Source organism: Mustela nivalis, assembly GCF_964662115.1.
Source record: "Mustela nivalis genome assembly, chromosome: 4".
NCBI lineage: Eukaryota > Metazoa > Chordata > Mammalia > Carnivora > Mustelidae > Mustela > Mustela nivalis.
The window spans coordinates 149,753,935-149,776,660 of NC_139023.1; the positions used below are offsets into that span (position 1 = coordinate 149,753,935).

At 50.4% G+C, this 22,726-nt stretch overlaps 1 protein-coding gene across 5 annotated transcripts in view; it reads right to left on the minus strand.

The window, feature by feature from the left end:
• Positions 1 to 653: 653 nt before the first annotated feature.
• Positions 654 to 22,726, minus strand: part of KIF13B (kinesin family member 13B) — a 200,073-nt gene continuing 178,000 nt past the window's right edge. For 3 of the 5 annotated variants that reach the window (XR_014310662.1, XR_014310663.1, XR_014310664.1), the window contains 4 exons: positions 12,774 to 12,836; positions 8,188 to 9,145; positions 3,025 to 5,745; positions 654 to 2,994 (listed from right to left, as the gene is read on the minus strand). Coding sequence is in view for 2 of the 5 variants with exons in the window: in XM_082726865.1 (XP_082582991.1) it covers positions 5,456 to 5,745; positions 8,188 to 9,145; positions 12,774 to 12,836 (1,311 nt within the window). In the remaining 3 variants the exon portion in view is untranslated. Of the gene's footprint in view, positions 5,746 to 8,187; positions 9,146 to 12,773; positions 12,837 to 22,726 lie in introns of all 5 variants that reach the window. The other 2 variants (XM_082726865.1, XM_082726866.1) reach the window with 1 other exon arrangement.

Sequence of the window (22,726 nt, forward strand, 5' to 3'; positions counted from 1 at the left end):
CCGCAGGCCATCTAAGAGGAGACCTGCTCCCCCCTGCCCAGGTCGGAGGGGCTGGACCCACCACCCCGACCAAGTGCCATTGTGAACCATGCTGGGTGATGACTTGAGCCTCGTCCTGATGGGGACAAGCAGGAGTCTACAGAGAACACTGGGTTCCGCAGCCTGTGGGGATGCGGCCCAGCCCTGCTAGGGTCCACAACTATCACCACCTTCCCAGAACTGCCTGTGCAGCCATGGAACACATCCCCAGCTCCCTAGCTGGGGGTCTGATGTGAGGTCGAGCTTGTAGATCAAGGCAGTGGGGCCCTGGCCTGAGCACTGGGACATCCTGCTCCAGAGAAGCGGCCTGTCCCAGCACCTCCCCAAGATCCCCCAGGCCAGCTGCCTCCCAGTTGCCCAGAAGCTCCCATTACCCGGGGTCAAAGGCAACCCCAAAGTTTCCACTGGTTCTTCAGTCTGAACCACAAAGAGCAGAGGGGCCGGAGACATGCGCTCAGGGACCTGTTGTCTCCCTGAACCTCCCTCTTCTAGCCTCAATCTTGAAAAGCCCTGGACCCAGGCCATCCCTTGCCCTGTGGGACAGGCTACAATGAGCGCAAACACCACCACGTCTGGGTTCATGGAAGGAAAGGCAACAAGACCAACCTCAGACATAGGCACGAAATCGGGTTTTATTTAGAGGCTGCTGGTCATAAGAGAGGAAGGCATATATGGTACAAAATTACAGAGGTTTAGTTCATTTTATAATACAAATCATTCAGTCTTTACAATTCATTACAGAGTCTTTGGATTTTTTTTAAACTCCCATTTCATGTGCAGCAAATCAATACAGTCCCCCAATCAGAACCACTTCATTATATGTGAACCCATCCTATTTACAGAACTCCGCACATGGAGATGTTCCAAGACCCTCCCCACAAAATTAGTGTCAGTAGCCCGGCTGAAGGCACGACGGACTTCTCTGAGAGAGAGAGACCTGTGGAGATCATCGAGCCAGTGTCTTTAGGCACAGAAGACAGGCTGCACTCGCCGTCCCCAGGGTAAGGCACGACAGACAGATGGCTGCCTCCTTGGGCACTCCCTGTCCAAGACGCAGGCCTCCAGCGACCCCGGGCAAGTAGGGCTAATCTTAGCCAAGAAAATAAATACCCTTGAACTTCTTGTGGGCCTCACATACAAGGAACATTAAGCCAAGAGGAGAAGGGGAAGGGGAGTAATGGGGGATGGAAACACCTAAAGCCTTTCAAATCTGCAAGGGTCCCATTCACAGCTCAACGGAAGCTCCTATCTCTCAGCAAACACACGAGGCCCTTCATGGCTGGCCCTAGCTACACGCGCTGGCTGTGCTTCCTTCTGCTCCCGCGCCCTCTGGCCAGGCTGGGATTCTGGACAGCTGTCCCCGCTGCAGCCCCTATCTGGCCTCTGACAAGTCCTCATGCTGCACCTGTGGCCAGGCAGCCCATCCCCTCTTGCTGTCACCCCCAATTCCAGAGCCTGGGACCTGCTGGAACCCGGATTCCTCCCGGAATCCTAGCGTTGACACATCGCTTAACATAACGCCCATAAGGGGAGAACAGAAGACAGGAAATGGGGCCCTTTCCTCCCTCTCCCATGATCACATGACCCAAAAGACAGCACCTCTGGCCCAGTAAATGCTGGGTTGTGGGGACTGCCTGGGCTATGGCTTTAGTGACCACGTCTACTTCGTGTCACTGCTTCATGTCACTGTGCACCAAGCAGCCAGAGCGGAGGCCACAGACCAAGCAGGACGGGCCTCCATCTGACTCGCATTGCTCTCCCTGGGAAGGAGCGGGGCTACCCCGGGCTGCCCAGGATGACAGCAGACTGCAACGGAGTGACACGTGCACCCCGAGTTATCAAGCGACACGTTGGCCTGGAAGGGAGCAAGAAGAGAGGCGGCTCAGGGCCGCAAACCCTGTCCCTGCAAGGATCCGGCCCAGCCCTCGTGGCTGCCAGGGTGCCCGCAGGGCCACAGCTGGGGCACAAGAGCCACACCCGCTTCTCTGGGCACTGGTGACCACCCAGCCGTGGTGACAGCCCAAGAACACCTACAGGACGGCCGGCTCCTCTCTCACATGCTGCGGGATGGATCCCAAAGCTCACTCCACTCGCAGGAAACACCTGGCAAGATGCCGCCGTAGCACCTTCCTCCCAAGAGGACAACCACCTTCCCACCCAGGAAGGCAACAGAGCTGGCCTGGCCGGCCCTCGCTCAGGTGCTCAAGGCCCAGCATGGCCCAAAGCCCATGCTGGGGGGAGGGGCGGGGGGGTTGCTATGGGGGAGGCAGAGATGCAGGGAATGGGAAGGCGCGGTGGGGGGATCTCAGGCAGAGGACGCTTGCCCCTGTGTTTAAAAAGTAGGCCCCTGGCAAAGGGGAGGTGGGGAGCATGGCAGAGAGAGGTGGTCTGGAAAGTCCTCCCATGCCAGGGCTGCTCGGAACTCAGTCTGTCCAGGCTCTTCCATTGTCCCTGCAAGCTCTGGCCCCTAAAACCCTGCTCCAGCCCAGAATTCCATCACGGTCTGCTGCATCTGAACTAACCCTAGTGACAGAGCCAGAACCACAGCCCTCGCCTCCCAACTGACCTTCCCCAGACGGTTCCACGGAGCGTGGTCGGCGCCACGATACCGGCAGCTGGGCTCCAGCAAGTATTTTGCCTGGTAAGTGAGGATCGTGAAGGGCCAAGCCACCTTCCATTGTTCTTCCCAGGGAGCCTGGTGGGTGACGTGGGCCCACAGGCAGGTAACCTGAGGCTACCGGAGCAAGAGCTGCTCCCCTCAGAGAAAGGGGCAGTGGCGGGACCTACGTCCATGAACCACACGGATGCTGGTGTCCACAGAGACGAGTCCTAACTAAACACCGGTTGTTAGACTTCTGCGCCGGGAAGGACGTTAAGCAGAAGCGCAGAGCCCAGGCCCAGAGCACGCAGGACCGCGGGGGCGTAGCTGCCGCCCCGGGCGGGACCCCCTCACACCTGGGGCGCCCAGTAGCGGCCCAGGCCGGCCCTCCGGGGAGCACACCACCAGCCCCGATGCGCTCGTGGCCGCCACGACGGGAGGAACTGAGACACCGACCTGCAGGGCCAACGGCCCCCTGCGGGCGAGGACCGGACGGCGAAGGCTTGGTCCCGGGGGAGCTGGGCGCTCAGAGCGCCGGGGCTCCAGGCGGTGGGAGGGCAGCCAGGGTGCTGTGAGGAGGGGCCGGTGCTTCTGGAACAGCTGAGAGCGCCGCGCTGGGAGTGGGACGCTGGCGCTTCTACAAGCTGGAAGGCAGCGCTTAACTCTCCTCGGTTTCAGCCTGTTCCCCTTGAGAAGTTCCTTCCAGCTCTGCAACCACGAACATCTGCGGAGCTGAAACTATGCCGGGGGTGTAGCTCCGGCCCCATCCTCGGGGGGTGGGGGGGCAGCTCGCGCTTTGGGCCGGCGAGACAGAGGTCCGGGGAAGGCGCCGAGCGTGGACCACCCCCTCCCGGGCAGAGGTCCAATCGCGGGCCGGGGAGGGGGTGGTGGTGTGGGCGGGAGCGGCAGCGCTCCACCTGGCGCACAGCTGGGCCCCAGCGGCTGGCGGGCACCGCCACGTGTAATTAATGGGAGCTAATTAATCTCGGGCTCCTCCCTGGGGGGGATCAAGCCTGCAGCAGTCCACACCTGGGGGGGGCCCATGGGTCTCTGCTTCCCCAGCTGGCCGCGGGCCCCACACAGCCTCACTCAGGGGCAGGGAACCTGGAGTTACTGCTCAGGAGGGGCTTCCAATCCCTAGAGAATGAGACCTTTCAGAAAAGCCATTCTGAGCATCGTTTTTTAAGAGTCTAAACGTGAGAACTAAAAACAGGCCTTCCAGGAGTGCTGTGTAGGAATCCTGACCCAAAACTCTGGGCCTGAGCAGCCATGTGTCCACCAGGCTCCTGCTGACGGCTGGGGTCCATCAGACCCTGGTGAGGACGCCCAGGGCAGGTGGTCACTGGACTAGGGCTGCAGGAAGTAGGAGAAGCAGCGGCTCTGCCATGGAAGGGCCCTATCGGCCCTAGCACCCTGCGGCTCTGCTGCCCAGCCAGCACGTCCCCCTCAGGGCCACCGTACCACCCATGCCTACAAGGGTCCAGCTTTCTGCCCGCCTCCACAGACGCCTTCCCCAGTGCGCCCGGCAGGAAAAGACTCCAGGGTAGGAGCCGGGCAATGCTGTTGAAGGGCCCGTGCTGTCCGGGCCATGTCTGTGGTTCAGCAAAGGCCAGCCGCAGGGATGTGGGGAGCCCTTCAAGGCCACGGTCCCCCAGGCTCGGGTCAGGGAGTCAGGGTAGAGAACTGCCAATAAGTGAAACTAGTCTAACTAAGGTCCTTCCAAGAAACCAGAATTGCACCAAATAACGTCGTGATGCCTCTGACTTCGTTACTGTGGAAGCACAATAAAGTAATTCTCCAAGTTGTCACTGTTACCTTAGAGGAAGGCCACTTGTGTATCTGCATCAGTCATGACATAAGGAGGGGCATCACCCTCTCGCCCCTGGGAACCTGCATCCTCTGAGCGACCTCACGGGCTGCTGATGTGCAAGGCAAGCCCTGGGCACTCTTGCCTGGGCAGGCGATTGTGGCTCGCGAGTGATTTCGGATTTTGAAAAAATAAATATAAATAAATATATTCCAAGCACTCTGTTAAGGGAATAAATGGTAAAGAGAAAACACTTTGCAGGTATTAAGATGCTAACACAACCACAAAGAAAGCCCTAAGAAACCCTGTGGAAAGAAGAGAGGAAGATGGGAGGGGCCAGGCCCAGAGCCCCTTGCTAGGGCACCCAGGACCCTGTGCCAGGAGCCCCAGGAGGCCAGCGAGAGGCACTTATGGGAGCCTGTTACTTGGTGTAGAGACTCCGGGGGTCAGAGGGATACAGTGAGCCTAGGGAGCAAGCCAGAACCAGCATGGGTCTGCTGGGTGCTGGTTCTGGAGGCACAGGGAGGAGGCCCCACCTCTGCAGGGAGAGAAAGGCACTGGGATGGTTAAGATGTTAATGGGGTCATCGGAACAGAAAAAAAGAACAACAGCCCTAGGGGAAAACCCCAGGCATGGGCCCCACTGACACTCACAATCCAGGACTGCTCTGGGCTCCTAGAACCATCAACCCCTCTACGTTGCTGAGATACCTCCCCATTCTCTGGGCAGAGGAAGACCTGAAGCTTCCAGAGTCCCAGGAGGAGCAGGGAGAGGTCAGCAGCCCTGCCTCGTGCAGAAAGGACACCTCGCCATGCTCCCCACGGAAGGGGGTTTGAGGTGTCCCTGCCCACTCAGGTCCCAACTCCACCCCAGGGCTGTCACTAGCAAGGCTCCGAAAAGGCACCCCCCCTTCCCCGTCAGCCTCTGCCTGGGAAGCAGAAGGAAGCAGACTGGCAGCCCGGGAAGAGGCAACCCAGGGTTGGGGGTGCTGGGTGGCGCCCAGCACTGGTTTAGCTGGCCCAGGATTTTCGGTTCTCGGGGTTCTTCTGGCTCCTGTCGGCCCTCAGCGCCATAGCGCCCTCTGCCTTGGCCAGAGCCGCCGTCAGAGAAGCCAGGTTGGTGGCGGAGCCAGTGAGAGTGCTGCTCCTGCGGGGTTCAGGGGCACCCTGCAGCCGGAGCCCCGCGCTGCGCCGCCGGCCCGCGCCTGCTGCTCTGCGCACCCGGCCTGGCCTCACCAGCAGCCCGTAGCCTGGGTTGCACTTGAAGTACTGCTTCCCGCCGATGGAGCCGTCATTCTTACCTGAGGGGAAGACAGAAGAGCACAAGGAGGTGACTTCCCAGGACCCTAGCTCCCTTCCCTGTGTGCCTGACAGCTCCCTGGGGGGCATAGGCACTCACTGTTTAGCAAAGGGGGCCGGGGTGACTGTCTCGGGGCAGCACATGGTGGTCCCCAAGGACAGGTAGCCTCAGGTCCTGCCATTTCAATGCCCCAGTGCAAGCAAGTCACCAATCCCACCCCACTCTGGGGCATGGACCTTCTTCAACCTGGCTGGTCCACACGTAAACCTAGGATGGAGTTGTGGGTAGAACGATTACTTTTCCTGAACTTATCAGATGGAAACTGGCAAATTAAACCACTGTAGCTAGTTAGATGTCACACTTGATGTTATTGAGATGGTGTGAGGAAGTTTCCTTTGTAAAAGCAAAAGAAATGCATTAAGGTGAAGAATGAGAACCCAGCGCTCAAGAGAGCAGAGGGACAGGGGCCCTCGTGACCCCTAAATGCCAGCGTGCCATGGGGATGGGTTGGTGGGGAACCCGATCTCTGCAGCAAAAACAGTAATGAATTTTCTATGCTCACTCTCTGCACATCTGACCTGCCCTCCCCCCTACCTCTGCTGTCTATCAACAAAGGTCCCCTCAGTGCACCTCTCAGGTTGGGCCACTGCTATCACACAGCTCCCAGGGTGCACACACCAACCCCCAGCACTGGGTCCCTGCTTCCGGGCTCCCCACCATCCTGCCCACTCAACCCATTTCATTTTCTTTATGATACTTATTACTATCAAATTTTAATTATTTATTTGTCTACTTGGCAATTCTCTCCCTCTTAAAATGAAAGTCCAGTGAAACCACAGACTCTGTTTTGCTCCCCAAGGTATCCTTGGGATCCAAGACAGTGTCTGCAACATGGCAGGTGCTTAATATGAACTGTTGGATGAACTCATCTATTTGTTAATCCCTCTGTAATTCTTTTTTTTTTTTTAAGATTTTATTTATTTGACAGAGATCACAAGTAGGCAGAGAGGCAGGCAGAGAGAGAGGAGGAAGCAGGCTCCCTGCTAAGCTGAGAGCCCGATGTGGGGCTCGATCCCAGGATCATGACCTGAGCCAAAGGCAGAGGCTTTAACCCACTGAGCCACCCAGGTGCCCCTCCCTCTGTAATTCTTGAGTCAACTGCAGATACAGACTTCTCTCCCAATTCCTCTGCACGTAGTAGCAGACTCTCCTTTAAAAACTATTCCAGCTACATGCCTCTTCTGGAACCACTTACAACTTACAGCATTATTCACAATCGCCAAGAAGTGGAAATCACCTACATGTCCAGCCAGTGACGAACGGATGAACACAAGGTGAGCACAACGGATTAGTGTTTGGCCATAAAAAGGAATGAAACACTGACAGAAGATGGAACCGGATCTACCTTGGAAAATCATGCTAAGTGAAAGAAGTCAGTCCCAAAAGCCCACCTTCTGCCTGATCCCCTTTATGTGGAAGTCTAGACTGGGACACTTCATACACATTTAGAGAGGCAAAAATAGACTATTGGTTACCTGGAGTTTAGAGAGGAGGCTACCTTACAAATGGAAATGTGGCTTTGAGGGGGGGGATTGATGAACCTCTTCTAAAATTAGACTGTAGTAATGACTGTGCAACTGTGTAAATATATCAGAACCATTAAACTGTACACTTTTAACAGACAGACTTTACAGTATGTGACGTGGTTAAAAAAAAAAAAAAACAACCATCTGGGGACGCCTGGGTGCCTCAGCTGACTGACTTCTGCTCAAGCCATAATCTCAGGGTCCCAGGATGGTGCCCAATGTGGGGCTCTCTGCTCAGCAAGGAGTCGGCTTCTCCCTCTGCCTCTACTCCTCCCCCTGCTCGGGTTCTCTCTCATAAATAAATAAATAAATAAATCTGAAGGACCAAGTAATTCCTTAAGTTGTGGCCCTGGTTTTTCGGAAAACAGTAATGCAGTCGGTGGCAGAATGTCCCGTTCTGTAATGAGACTGAAGAGACGGGTGAGCCTGTAAAGCACCTTAGATCAGCCACCTTCTGTTCTCCAGCCCGGGCACCCAGCACCCCCACAGGCACCCATGTTTGCAATCGGAGCAGACACAGCACACAGAGCTACTGTCAGACTGTCACAGTTCAAGAGCAGATGCCTCTGTGACTTAAAAAAAAAGTGCTTAGATTCATTACCAAATTAAAAGTAGCTTTCAATTAATGTCTTAAGTTTGTGAAAAATGTCTGGAGGTTAAGCAAAGAGAACACTTAGGAAACTCTTATTCCTGATTTGAAAAGTAGTGACCTGGAGGCTCAGGGAGGTCAAATAATAGCCTAGGTGCCCAGAGTAGGTTCCGGGCAGTGCTGGGTGAGGGCCAGCACTCCTCCGCCACCCCACCCTTAACTGAGTCACTGCAGGCAGGGAACCAGAGGCCCAAGCAGCACCACTCACCTGAAGGTAAGTCCAGCTCCACTCCGACCCACGTCCCCTCCTGAAAGTCGGTGGGGCCAATGTATCTCACGATGCCCACTTTGTTGGTGCCCACAGTGACATATTCTCCCTCTTTGAGCCATTCTGGGACTTCACTGGCTTCTTCGGAATCGGAGGAAACTTCCAGCTTTCCCAGGGCTGGTGCCCGTGCCCCACCATCGCCCAGCGCCCCCGAAGCCAGCAGGTCCTCCTCCACCGCGGAGGAGCAGCTGGGGTCTCCACCCAGCATGCGTGTGAAGGACTTCAGCTCGGAGGTCCGCACCTTCTGGATTCTGAACGGGGACGCGGGAGCAGGGGACAGAGACAGGAGGTCGGGAGGCACCTGTGGTTTGGAAATGTCCAGCTCTGAGCCGGAGGCCGGCTTCTCGCGGTCCTCGGGCCTTCCCAGCCGCTCGGTGGCCGGGGAAACCTCGCCCCCACTCTGCCGGCTGCATGATTCCTTCTGGGGGGTGCAAGTGGGGAGAGGCATCGGGGGTGCGCCCGCCTCTTCCTTCTCCAAGAACACCGGCTCCTTGGTGTCGCAGGAGGCATTGCTGTCACTCCACGCATCCTGCTTTGCCGGGACCGGCGACAGAAGGCAGCTCCGGCTGAGCGGGCGGGCAGGAAGGTCACTGTCAGCCGTGGGAGCCACGGGTGGAAGCGGGAGCTCCGTCTCAGGGGTGGCCTGAAAGAGGGTGAGTGGGGGCGAGCCAGGGGTCTGCCCACTCGCGGCGGCTGCGCCGTCCAGGCCAAGGGTGAACGCATCGGACAGCGTGGCGGAGGACACGCTGTGGGAAAAGTAGCCGCTGGAGGCCTCGCTCAGGGGACTGGGCGGCCCCTCTTGCACCTCCGGAGCCTGCGGCGTGGGTGCTTTAGTCGGTCTGTCGTGGAGCTTCACGGGGGCCAGGGGCACGGTCACCGCGGGAGCCACACTGGGAGCCTGGAGCAGGGGAGGGTGCAAGGATAACTAGTTAAAATGCCAAGTTTGCGGCTCATTTCCATAAGAACTGTGACAGATTCTGCCAGCGGAAACACGGCAGCCTGGAGGGCAGAAAGCTGTGGCGGTGCACTGGGGCAGACCTGGGGCCGCCCTGGGGCCGTACCAGTGCCCCTGCTTGGTCCGGGCTCTTGACCCGCACTCAACGCGAGAGCCCACCATGGCCCAGGCGGCTGCTGCATTTCCCACGGCACCCAGAGCTCGGCAGGCGGCCAATGGCCTGCCACTTCCCCCTCCTCCCCTTCTGTACATACTCAGGAGTCTAACCACGGTCTGTAATAGCGCCACTCACCCTAAGAAACACATATCCTTCATCCTGTTTCTGGCACAGAGCTCCTGAAACCCTTGGGTTTCCTCAATGTTAACGGCAAGAAAGGTGTCTTGATATTCCTAACAACCCCCCTGCAACCACACCTGAGTTCACCGTAAAGCGGACACTCTGGGACTGCACCTCAGGATGGCAGGCCAGTTGCCAGGGGAACCACCCTTGTGATGAGAGCTTAGCCTCACGGCCTCAAGACGCAGAGAGGGGCTGCAGGGGCCTTAATCATAATTGGCCAAAGATGTACTCAATCGTGCCTGTGTAATAAGGCCTCCAGAACAATCCAGAAGGACAGGCTTCTGGGAGCTAGCTGCCAGGCTGATGAACACATAGACCTGTGGGGAGAGCGGGGCACCCAGCGAGGCTGAACGTCACGGGATTTCCCCACACCTTGCACCATGCCTCTCTTTCATCTGGCTGTCCTGAGTCCTACCCCTTGGAGTAAACTGGTGATCTAGTGAGTAAAATGGTTCTCCTGAATTCTGTGAAGCATTCTAACAAATCAATCCAACTTAGGTGGAGCTCATGGAAAAATCTTATCTACAGCCGGTTGTTCAGAAGTACAGGTCACAACTGGGGCGTACAACTGGCATCCAAAGTGGGGGGAGTCTGGTGGGCCTGAGGCCTTAACCTGTGGACGCTGGCGCCGTCCCTGGGTAGAGAGTGTCAGAATTGAGTTCAATAGCAGAACACTCGGCTGGTGTGGGACAGTGCTCACTTGGTGGTAGGCAAGAAGGCATACGAGGGTCTGTGAGGCCTGACAAGGCAGGAAAAGGCCCTCACCACAGATGCAGCAACCAGGAGGTACACACTAAATCTCCAGCCCCTCCTTACCCACCAGCACCCCTGGCCTGGCTGCACTCAGGCTCAGAACCCTGTTCCCACAGAAACAGATCCCCTGCCCCCATGGACTTCACGCCTTTCTCCTGCAGAGCTAGAACAAGGATCTGCTTGGGGGAGGAAAAAGGGACTCAGCATAGCTTCACCAGCACAGCCAGGAATAACACTCAGGCCTGGTGGCTGACCTGCGGCTCCCGGCAGGGAGTCTGGTGGAAGAGGAGACGGGCAGGCCAGTCCCATGTCACGGGTTGGGGGCCCCCTGATCCAGGGAGACACAAGCTGAGCAGCCACATCCCCCATTGTGAAGAGGGGGTGAGCGCGGTCAAAGCCGCAGAGGCTGGCCTCCCCCTCTAGGATCACCTGTCTGAGTCACACTGGCAGAGATGCACACAGGGCCCTATCGCCTGGGGAATGACAACAGCCTTGGCTCGTCCACATTCTACTGTCTCTGAGGTGCTGCTAAGGTGTTCCCTTGTTGGTAACTGGAGCCATCTGAACAAGGGAGCAGATTCCCTTTCTATTCCCGATTCACAATGACGGGGCCAGGGAGAAAGCAGGAATGGGGAATGCGGTTGGAGCACTGGAGAAGGGTGCTGTTCAGAAAAAGAAATATGTTTTCCAATATTTACGGAAAGATTATTTATATTACAGGAATGGCCACTTTCCATTTGAAATACAGGATTTATTTGAACTGGGAAACAGCTGAGATCTATAAGTCTCTTACAGTTACTTGGCTTAACTCAGCAGTCTGATAAATCATGCATTTTCACGTGAATTGTCATTTATATTCCTGTCTCCAGAGGCCCTCCTTTCCCCACAAGGCACACTTTCAGGGTACGAAATTAACGGCACCTCTTGAGATTAACAGCCCATTTTTGTGATGGATCTCTAGGCTGCAAAATTTACTAAATCCAATAGATCAATAACTGTCACCAGCATAAATACTCTAAAAGATTAGGCAATCCTTCAATCATTTTTCTTTTGCAACTTGTATGTGCTTTATTTATTCTTTTCTATTTTATTTTCAATATCACTGACCAGGCAGGGAAGAATACACAAACAAAATTACAAGAGCCTGGAATCTGAACAGGAACTTTGGTTCTGGACTCGTGGGTGCTCCATTTTCCCCTGGTGGGTAATACCTCATCACTGCCACACAGACAGTTGTCTAAGGGCCAGCTCTCCCCCGTCCTGAGGAGGTAACAGTCCAGTGACAGTGCTTTAGATTTCCCTGGTCATTATCCCATTTGCTTCCACATGAATCCCTTGATGTAGGCCAGAAGTCTGACCATATGCATTTTATAACATGGCCCAGCAAGGTTCAAGGATTTATCCAAAGCCTCCAGTAAGTGACAACCAGGTATCAGAGGTCAGATCTGCAGTGACAACAGAGACCCACAGTGGCAGAAGGCGAGCCCTGATTGCACGGTTCTTTCCTGCTGAGCCCAAGCGCAGCCTGATTCCTTCCGTGAAAGCACTGCAGGAAGCCGCTCCCACTTGACTGGATTGATAGGTGAGTGGAAACCTACTCCCATCCTTCGGTTATTCTTTTACCACTGACACTTCGAGAGACTGCTGGGAAAGCCTAACCTTGCAAAAATCACCGGACGAACAGCAGAGTGGCGTGAGCTGCAGAGGCTGTGGGAGATCTGGAGCCCTCACCAGAAAGATTCTGTCTCCCTCTGTCCCACTGGCCTTGGGGCCACAGGCCTGCCTCAGCAAAATAATGAACACCACTCGCAGGGGATTGGTGGAGGGGGAGCACATGAACACCAAAGTGTCCTGAATTAGAAAGGGCCCTTCAGAAAGGACTGAATCCGTGGAGGGCTGAATTCCCTTCCAAATTATTTGCCCTTTTTTCTGTTGTTTTAATAAATAAAATTTTCCGATGAAGATACAGCATTTCCTAAGAGAATGAACACACAGTGGGAGAAAATAGATTTGCTATTCATAAGATGAGAAGTGCTGTTCATCTGTGGGAGATCATAAGAGACTATTTTCTCCCCAGCTTAGCATTAGTCTTTTCACGCTGATATCATGAATCAGAATGAAATGTAAAACTGAGAATTAAGCAAACACTTGGAATAAGGAGATTGTTCTGTTTATAGAAATCGCCTTTGCCTAGCAGTGGGCTATTAAAGCAACAGACTACATTAACAGTCAAGCACCTAAAAGTTTAGCAATCATATGATTAACAAGTTGAAAATAGAAAAGTGGAACAAGGAAAATATAGAGGGAGAAGACAGTGACCTATATTACAGCTAATTATCAAAACAGGAGCGTTAAAATGAGAAACCCACGGGTGTGGACTCAACAGTTACAGCATCGGGGCCACCCCCCTACACGTGGGGCTGCCACCAGTGAAGGTGTCCCTCTGTCCCCGGCCCACCCCCCACCCGTCTGACTCACCTCCAGAGCTCCGGTGGTCCCAGCGTCTGCCAAGGCACACTGCACCATGATTCGGGGCACGGGCTGAGGAAACAAGTGAACAGGCAGGCGTGAGGGATTGAGAGAAGCAGAACAGAGATAACTAGAGGTTTTCACTGAACAGACTGGAAAGCCCCTCAGGAGGACCTAGTTGAAATAAACTTTCACAACTTTTGGGAATTCTGGTAAGTCACTGCCAAGTAGGCATGCCAAGGGCTAGTGGCGCTGCACTACACAGGGAAATGTAAGCAATAAGGACACAGTAAGCAGCTGGCAACACCAGAAATGTGCCAGAACAGTAACATATAGGGCATGTTTACACACTCACAGGCTCTCTCTCCTCTCACATACCGCACGTGTTCATCAAGGGCTGTTCTGCACACACAAATGTTACTGGAGGCTAGAGACAAAGGGTTGGAACAGGAAAGATCAGGACGAAGGCTTCAGGCACGAGGCAGAACACAAACCAAGCCTTGACGGGCAGGGAGAACTGATGCCCTAGCAGGACCGGAGAGTGTCGTCACAGGAAGTGAGGAGTGAGGAAGCCGGTCTGGCTAGAGCCCACCTCTGGGGCATACCCCAGAGAAGGACAGATATATGGAGGGAGGATTTGGTATCCCAATCAGGTAAGGATGAGGACCACCAGAGATGCCTGAGTGAAGAAAGCAGGAGCTTGAGAAGATGGATCTGGTAGTAGAAGGCAAAGGGACTGGAGAAATACTTCAAGGCTAAGGTAGGCAGATCACTGATGAGACTCCAGCAACCGAACAGATGAGAGGGAATAAGAGCCTGAATTAATGGCTGTGTGAGCAATAGCACAAGAAAGGACATCATTACTTATGGACAAGCAGTTCAAGGAATGTTAAAAAGAAAAAAAAAAAAAAAAAGAGCACCAGGTTAAGAAAGAGAGAGGTCAGAAGAAGAAGCTGGTAAGTGCAAAAGAGAAGAAATCAGACATTCTTTTAGCAGCTGCTGGGTTTACAATGGCGTTGGGATACAGAAACTGACAGGATTTTCTTGAAGAAACTACAAATCTACCACTTCTGCCTTTATTCCATCAACCAGCCTCAGGCCCCTTCTCTGGTCTCCCTGTTCCAGGACCAGAGTCTGGACCTTGCCTCAGAATGCCCAGCTCCCAGAGGATTCTGCCAGCACAGCCTCACAGGAGGCGGCAAAATTTGGTGTCGTGGTTCATTTCCATGCAGTAGGAGTGTCTTTTCTCTTGTTGGATCCAAAAGGAAAAGTAGCTGACCGCTCATCTCTTACCTAATCTAAATTGTGTAGAGAGGCAGATTTCTTGTCTTTCCCTTTCCTTTCTTCTGACCCTAGGTACTTCAGGGCCTCCCAGGATGCTTTAGACTGTCTGCAGGCACCAAGGCTGGACAGCCGAAGTCCGGCTTCCTACTGAGCAGCCCAAACTCTTACTGAAGGGACAAAAGCCTATGTGGAATAGGACTGTGCACTTAGAAGGTTAGCCTGAGTTCACAGCACCAAATAACTGCGTTTTGGCAAAGGGCACCACTATAACCAGTTACACCTTGCAACTGTCTTTGGGAGAAAAGAGCAAGAAGCGATTAACTCTGCTGAATTAGGGAGCGGCAGTGGGATTTGAGAAAAGACACAGAGGCCAGGCGATTAAGTAGGACATGATAGGAGATATGGGTAAACAGATGGGAAGACCTAGGGATAAACTAAAGGAATGTTACTTTTTATCCTGCAAACACTGGGGAGTCACTGGGGGCTTAGGGCCAGGGACAGCCACGATCAATGGCAAGTTTAAGGAAGACAATGTGAGAGGCCAACGGAAGAGGATGAGGGAGGACACTTGGGGGGCTGGGGCAAGGCCACTGGATGAGATGAGGGCCTGAACCACAGGCCTTCCAGCCTCTCCCGGGATGCCTGGAGCAGTAAGTAGGTCCCCTCAACTCGCATGACACATCGCTTCTCTCACACCACCTGTGGGAATCTCCATTCCTCCACTCTACTGGCAGCTCGGTAGAAAAGTGACAGTTATTTTCAAGCAAGTATCTCACTCTACCTTATAGTCCTTGAATACAGGGGCTGCTGTCTTTTTTTTTTTTTTTAATATATGATTTTATTTTGACATCTTAATTTTTTTTCATGTTCTAAGATTCATTGTTTATGCACCACACCCAGTGCTCCATGCAATACGTGCCCTCCTTAATACCCACCACCATGCTCACCCAGCCCCCCACACCCTTCCCCTCCAAAACCCTTAGCTTGTTTCTCAGAATCCACAGTCTCTCATCATCTTTCTTTTTGTATTTACTTTCTCCCATAGTATCTAAAGTCCCCCACAAATGGAAAGGTGTTCACAGCATACTCCTTCGTAAAGGCAGAAAAAAAGTCTCTTAAGCTCAAACTCCAAAATACTTACATTCTTGAGTTAGATCGTCTCTAAAACAGACCAGATTGGGGTGAAACATTCCACTTTAAAGCATAAACACATAAAATCCCACCAAGAGTGGAATGTAACCACCTAAAAAAGAGCCTCTTCTAAGATGAGAGGACTCTTGCCCTCCTGAACAGAGCACGGAAACATAACCTAACACTTTCCCCCAGGACTCAGGAGAATTAGAAAACTCCAGTCAATGCTTAAAAAAAAATATCTGCTGCCATGAGTGAAGGGATAGGCTTGTGACACTGTGGCATCAGTGAATCCATGGGCTTCCAGGCTCCCAGAGCCCCACATCATGGTTCTGGGCCATCACACTAAGACCTCAGGTCTCCCTCACAGGTTTCCCTGCACCACCAGTCGCTCTCAATGGCCCACCCCGAGCCCACCACTCAGAGGAAGGGGGAATCAGGACACTGACTGATGACATATACCTGAAATGGCTAAACCCAGTGTCGCAAAGAAAAGGGGACTGGGTCTGAATGGGTCCTGAGCAAAGTCAGGTACTCACAGCACACCTCCTTCTCTGGCTCCCATGCTAGAAGCTCTGGGCAGCTCCCTCCGTGCGAACAGGTGGTGGCAGCTGCCAAAGGCCAGCTCTGGCCAAGTGAGCCTCAGGTGGCTACTTCTCCAACCAAGGACTCTGAAAGGTGCAGGCTAAAGGGGGCAGGGTACTGGCATACAAGACCAGCTCTGTATTGATTTTTACTGAAACTAGGTGACAAGCACACAGGGATTCACTGTCGTCGTCTCTCTACTTTGATGTATTTCAGATTTTTCCATAAAGCTGTCCTACATGAAGGAAATAACCGGGACTCTGATTCACTATACAAATTCAGTTCAACAAAGACTTAGGTCTCCCAGCGTACAAGGCATTGCAACAGGTGCTGGGAAGAACGCAAGGATCACAATGTCACAGGCTTTGCTCTCAGCAGACCGGCAAGGACATGTATGCAAATAACCAAAACATCAAGGAAAACGAAAGATACTAGAATGAAAGCTTCAAACGCAAAGAAGATTCAGAGGAAGGGATGATAAATGAAACAGGCCTAGAATATCCTCCCGGGGATGATCTGACTTTGAGACAGGCCTTGAAGACTGAGCAGCCTTTCCCAGGGCAGAGGGATACTTCCAACATGAAGAACGACAAGGCAAAGGCATGGTGCTCTTTGTGCCTGATGTGTTCCCTCTACAGCCACCTCTGCCCCCAGAAAAGCTACTCAATCTGCCAGGACATCTCGGGGAAGAGAGAATAATCTAGAGTGACCTGCACGGGGCAGAGGGAAGCAGGTTAGGGCCATGTGCAGGAGGTCTTGGAGCTTATGGTTGATTCTCACCCGCAGTCCAGCTATGAAAGGTAAATGAATGACTGGTGCTAAGAGCTATGCTTGGAGAAGATTAACCCTTAAATAGGGATACGAAACTTGGAGAGATCAATGAAGAAGTTGCATCATGGGTTTGATGGAGAGCTACTGAGAGCCTGAACTTGGATGGAAAGAGGAAAAGGAAGTGAAAAGTTAGAGCTATGAGGTAGACTACGGAACACCTGGAAACAACTGGCTGGGGAGGCTGTAGAAACAGTCAAAGATGATGCCCAGGAAGGATGGATGACAGGAAGAAGGGTCATGGTGGTGTTAGCAGAACCCATGTCCATGCACATGTGCGCCTGTGTGTGGGCCCATGTGCAAGGGTGCGGGGACCCAGCCTTGTATGTTGGGCAATGTGATGAATTCAGGAGCTTCATTAAGGATACCAAAAATACCTACAAAGTGTACTGAAATCTCAAGTGTGCCATTTGTCCTTCACACCTAAGAGCTCAAATTTCCAAATGTGTATTGTTTGCATTTTAATGCTCTTTTACACATCCCTGGTGCAGGCAGTTGCCTCCTATTCCAGGAGCTCAAAACATTTCAGATCATAAGTTCATTAATCCTTACGACACATCTGGCAACTATTAATAAAAATGACTGCGAAGTCTTTTGCAGCTATAAATATTAAGGAGAAGTCCCAAGAGGCAAGTGGATAGAAGTATAATTATCTACATCTCGCACTACAGACACCAAGGCTCGCAGACATTCACCCAGTGGTTACATGCATTCAGGCTGCCCAGTGAGCTAGTCACAGAGATGGAAAAGGACCGACCCCCAAGCACCAGCTGAACGTGCAGTCGCGCTGTCCACTGAGCATCACTGAAGCTTAGCAGATGAGTGGGTTCCAAGCAAGAGAGCTACTCAAAAGTATTTAAGGGAAAAGATGAGGGTCACATCTTTATCATAACCCACCATTTTTAAACTCTGGTTTTCACATGCCACATGAATGAAGAAATCAGGGCAGATCAGCTCAGAATTTCAACCAGGCATCTGAGTTACTGGGGGACCCCTCTGCCTCAAAGCATAGAGTTTTAACACCTTGGCAACATGTAAAGACCCTCACCTCCCTGTGAGGCTGCACTCGTGCCTCGCTTGTGGTGCTAACCCCACTCTGAACTGACCACACTGCTTGTCTGGAGCCTTCCTCGAGCCCTTCCTTTTCCCTAGGGAGTCGGGGCTACCTGGTAAGCACCAGTGCGCATCAGTCTCAGCTCAGGCACGACCTCCTCTTCCCGAAAATGCCTTCACCACGCCAGTCCCAGACATACACATATTACGGCATCTGTAATGTCACCCTATTTAGCTCTCTGAAGGGTAGGGATTAGGGCTCATTCATCTCTGTATTCCCGTACAGAAAAGAGTAACTTCATGTTTGTTCATGTTGAATAAATGCATACGTAAATGAACAAGCTAATTAAGTGACATGACAAAGGCCAAATTTTCCATTTACAGAGAATTTAGAAAAAGAACAGACATTCTTGGGACACCTGGGTGTCTTAGTTGGTTAAGTGTCTGCCTTCAGCTCAGGTCATGACCCTAGGATCCTGGGATGGAGTCCGGTATCAGGCTCCTTGCTCAGAGCGGCGAGCCTGCTCCTTCCTCTGCCTGCCACGCCCCCTGCTTGTGTTCCCCCCCCCCCCCTCTCTTTCTCTCCCTCTCCCTCTCTGGCAAATAAATAAATGAAATCTTAAAATAAAAAATAAAAGAATAGACATTCTGAAATTTGGGCACTGGGGTGGGTAGAAGGGAGAATAAATATTTTAAAGCAAAAAATCATCACTGCAGTCCAAAACACTGAATTTTCTGATGCATTCTTTCTTGTTTGAAAAATGAATGTTTCCTAATAATCACCCCTTACACTGAGTTTGATATACCCTCAAATGTCATCTTCCAATAGTTCCTAAGCAAGTATGATCCTCAAGATTTTTTTTTTTAAAGTAATCTCTACACCCAATGTGGGGCTCAAACTTACAACCCCGAGATCAAGTCACACATTCTATCAACTGAGACAGCTAGGCAGTACCCCCTTTCTTAAAAATTCTAACCAAGCACAAGAATATGAGATGTACGATTTACCTTTGCTATAAATAACCAGTAGACAACCTTTGGTTTTCATGCTGCTGAAGTGAGAAAAATATAATAAAACCAATCTGACAGAGCGCATATAAACAAAATACTTTCTAATCTCCAAATATGTACTGATAAAAGTAATAAACAATGGACAGGGCCACCTGGGTGGCTCAGCCAGTTCAGCGTCTGCCTCCGGCTCAAGTCATGATCCCGGGGTCCTGGGATTGAGCCCCACATCAGGCTCTCTGCTCAGCAAGAAGTCTGATTTTCCCTCCCCACCCCCCTATTTGGATTCCCTCTCTCACTCTCTCTGTCAAACAAATAAATAAATCTTAAAAAAAAAAAAGTAATAAACAATGGACAAAAACATACATGTACAATTACCTAAAGATCAAGACTCAGCAATAACTTAATATAAACGTACTTTCTAAAGATTATGTTAATCAGAGGTAGAGTGGTTGGGCTGCAAGAGGGGCATTGTGATGTCACAGGAAGAAAGCTGAAGGAAGCACCCACGCTGGTCCAAAGACAGACACGTCAGCCGCCAGCAGGATCTGGTTCCCGCAGGTGGTCCCCATTCACGGAGCAGTCTCAGGATTTACACTCTGGCTTTCCAGGGTGATCTGGTGAAGCAGCACTTTTGTCCACCTGCCTTGCAATTATATGTCTTATTTTAAATGAGTAACTCAGCATTCTACCCAACCCATCAGTCGTTCGTTCGTGTAGACCTGATCACCTCAGGGGCTGCACATCTGGAAGGTGGTAATCCAGCCCACGTGCATTCGCTAAGCAAAGCCATCCAGAGAGGATGACAGGTGGCCACCAGCTGGTCCCTACCAGATACACTTTTACACTACCTGGCACATGCCCCTTTTGATCGGTGACATCAAAGTATCAATGCAGGCATGGGAAGGTGACAATTTTTCTGCCCAATATTACAATGCCTCATGAGGTTTTTATATACACTTGAATAGATTCTTTTGGTTTTATCCTCTTCAAATCTACCCTCCAAACTGCAGTCACAAGAGCTTTCTAAAATACAAAAAAACAAAACAAAACAAAAAAACAAAAACCAGTCAATGATTCTTCATTGCCCATAGATAATTTTTCTTAAAATATTTTATTTATTTGAGATAGAAAGAGGTCAAGCAGGGGAAGAAGCAGAAGAAGAGTACAGTGTGATGGGAAGCAGACTTTCCACCAAGCAAGAAGCCCAACCTGGGCTAAGGCCCAGGACCCCAAGATTGTGACCCACCTGAAGTCAGATGCTCAACCCAGTGAGCCACCCAGGTACTCCCACAGATAATTATTTTTAGAAAGGAATGGGCAAGAAATAAAATACATATAGGTCCTACTCAGTGTATTTCCATGTCTTGACAAGTCCCTCCTTCAAATACTTTAGATTCATTCATTCTATATATATAACCACTGGAAATATTTTTTCAAAGATTTTATTTATTTATTTGACAGACAGAGATCACAAGTAGGCAGAGAGGCAGGCAGAGAGAGAGGAGGAGGCAGGCTCCCTGCTGAGCAGAGAGCCCAATGTGGGGCTGGATCCCAGGACCCTGGGAACATGACCTGAGCTGAAGGCAGAGGCTTTAACCCACTGAGCCTCCCAGGTGCCCCCACTGGTAAAATTTTTGATCGGATCCAGTGAAATCTCTTAATATCACAACTGTTCATTCAACTTTACTTCTTGAATGTTCATCTCATGCCATTCAGTATGCTCTGTAACCTTAGATGAGGTGCTTTATCTATCTGAATCTCATTTTCCTCAATGTCAGAGTATCTAGAGTCATCCTCTAACTCTGTGCTGTCCAATGTGGTGGCCACCAGCCCCGCGTAGCTACTTAGCACTCAAAATTAAGCTAGTGTGACTGAGGAAGTAAACTTTTAATTTTACTTAATTTTACTGAATAATATGTAAATTTAAAAATTAAAGTGCCTTTAAGTATGTTTGGAACACCTTGGGCACAGGGATCTATTTTTTTTCAAATGCCAAAGGCAGATCAAGGATTTCTGACAAAAATTTAGCATCCGAACTGAAATGTGCTAGAAATATAAACTACACACCTGATTTCAAGAATTTCACAGGGGGCTCAGTGGGTTAAGCCTCTGCCTTCAGCTCAGGTCATGATCTCAGGGTCCTGGGATCGAGCCCCGCATCAGGCTCTCTGCTCAGTGGGGTGCCTGCTTCCCCCTTTCTCTCTCTGCCTGCCTCTCTGCCTACCTGTGATCTCTGTCTGTCAAATAAATAAATAAAATCTTAAAAAAAAAATAAGAATTTCACAGGAAAAAAAAAAGAAGGAAATAACTCAGTAATTTTTTGATTACAGATTGAAATGACAACATTATGACTATATTAAGTAAACTATATTACTAAAATCAATTTGACCTATTTCACTTTTTTTAAATGTGCCTACCAGAAAATTTAAAACATCGCGTATAACTCACAAATTTCTATTGGATGGCACTGATCTAACTCAGCACCACTGTTGAGCTAATGCATATAAAATGCCTGGCACACAGTAAGCACTCAGCACATTTGTAAAATAGCATGCTCTTCCCCATCACTGGAGCCATTGGTGTCTTCCAAGATATTTCTAGCTTGGTTTACTATAAAAGCCCAACTTAAATAATCAACAATTATATCTGATATAAAATATACATTGAAAGATTCTCCTTGTATTTATCAGCCCCAAAGCCATTCAAGGATATGGCTTTCCTTTGGCCATTTTCTATGGCCATTTTCTTTCAAATGAAGAACCTAATGATTTAAAAAACCTGAAAGGCCTATTTTTTCAATCAACAAGTAAACTATCTAATCAGTGGATAAAAGTGAGTAAGACCATCAAAACAGATTAATTTCACTATGTTATTTATATATATAAATATATATAAATATATTATATATTAATTATTATATAATTAATTAATATAGTAGATATATTATATTATAAATAAATATAAATGTATTTATATTTCTGGAGTTCTCAGAGAAGATAGTTTATTTTTATAGAATCTAGTTTACTTTTTAAACTTCCACATGATAATTGTTAACAGCTACTTAAATATTTATGTGAAAAAATTTATGGGGTGCCTGGGTGGCTCAGTTGGTTAAGTGTCTGCCTTCAGCTCAGGTCACGATCCTGGGATCCTGGGATGGAGCCCTACATCAGGTTCCCTGCTTGGTGGGGAGTCTGCTTCTTCCTCTTCCTCTGATCTTCCCTTCCACCACACTCATGCCCTCTCTACCCCTTGCTTGCTCCTTCCCAAGTAAATTAATAAAATCTTTAAAAAAAAACCTTATTTATTTTTATGTTATTTTATTTTTAATATTTTATTTACTTATTCGAAAGTGGAGGGAGAGAAAAGCAGACTCCCCATGGAGCAGGAAGCCCAACTCTGGGCTCGATCCCAGGACCTTGAGATCATGACATAAGCCAAAGGGAGATGCTTAACAGACTGAGCCACCCAGCTGCCCCCAAAAAACTTAACATTTTTTTTAAAGGCTATAATTTCACTTCATTCAAAGTAATAGTTATTAGTTTTTCAAATATCTATGAAAGACAAAGTATATTTACTTAAAAGCCAGAATATTTGCTAATCTTAAAAATTTTAGGGGTACCTGAGTGACTCAATCCAAGCCTTGGTTTTGGCTCGGGTCATGATCTCAGGGTCCTGAGATTGAGCCCCATGTCAGGCTCAGTGCTGAGCATGAGGTCTGCTTGGGAGTCTCTCTCTCTCCCTCTCGCCGCTCACCCCCAACCTGTGCATTCTCTCTTAAAAAAACTTTTTTTTTTTTTTTTAAATAGGGCCTGGGACGCCTGGTGACTCAGTTGGTTAAGCATCTGCCTTTGGCTCAGGTCATGATCCCAGGGTCCTGGGACTGAGCCCTGCATCAGGCTCCCTGCTCAGCGGGAAGGCTGCTTTCTCCCTCTCCCTCTGTCTGCTGCTCCCACTGCTTGTGCTCTCTCTTTCTGTCATATAGATGGATAAAATCTTTAAAAATAAATAAAATAAAATAGGGCCTAGATCTAGACTGTTACCTGTTTGGTATACCAGGTAAGCTAAGA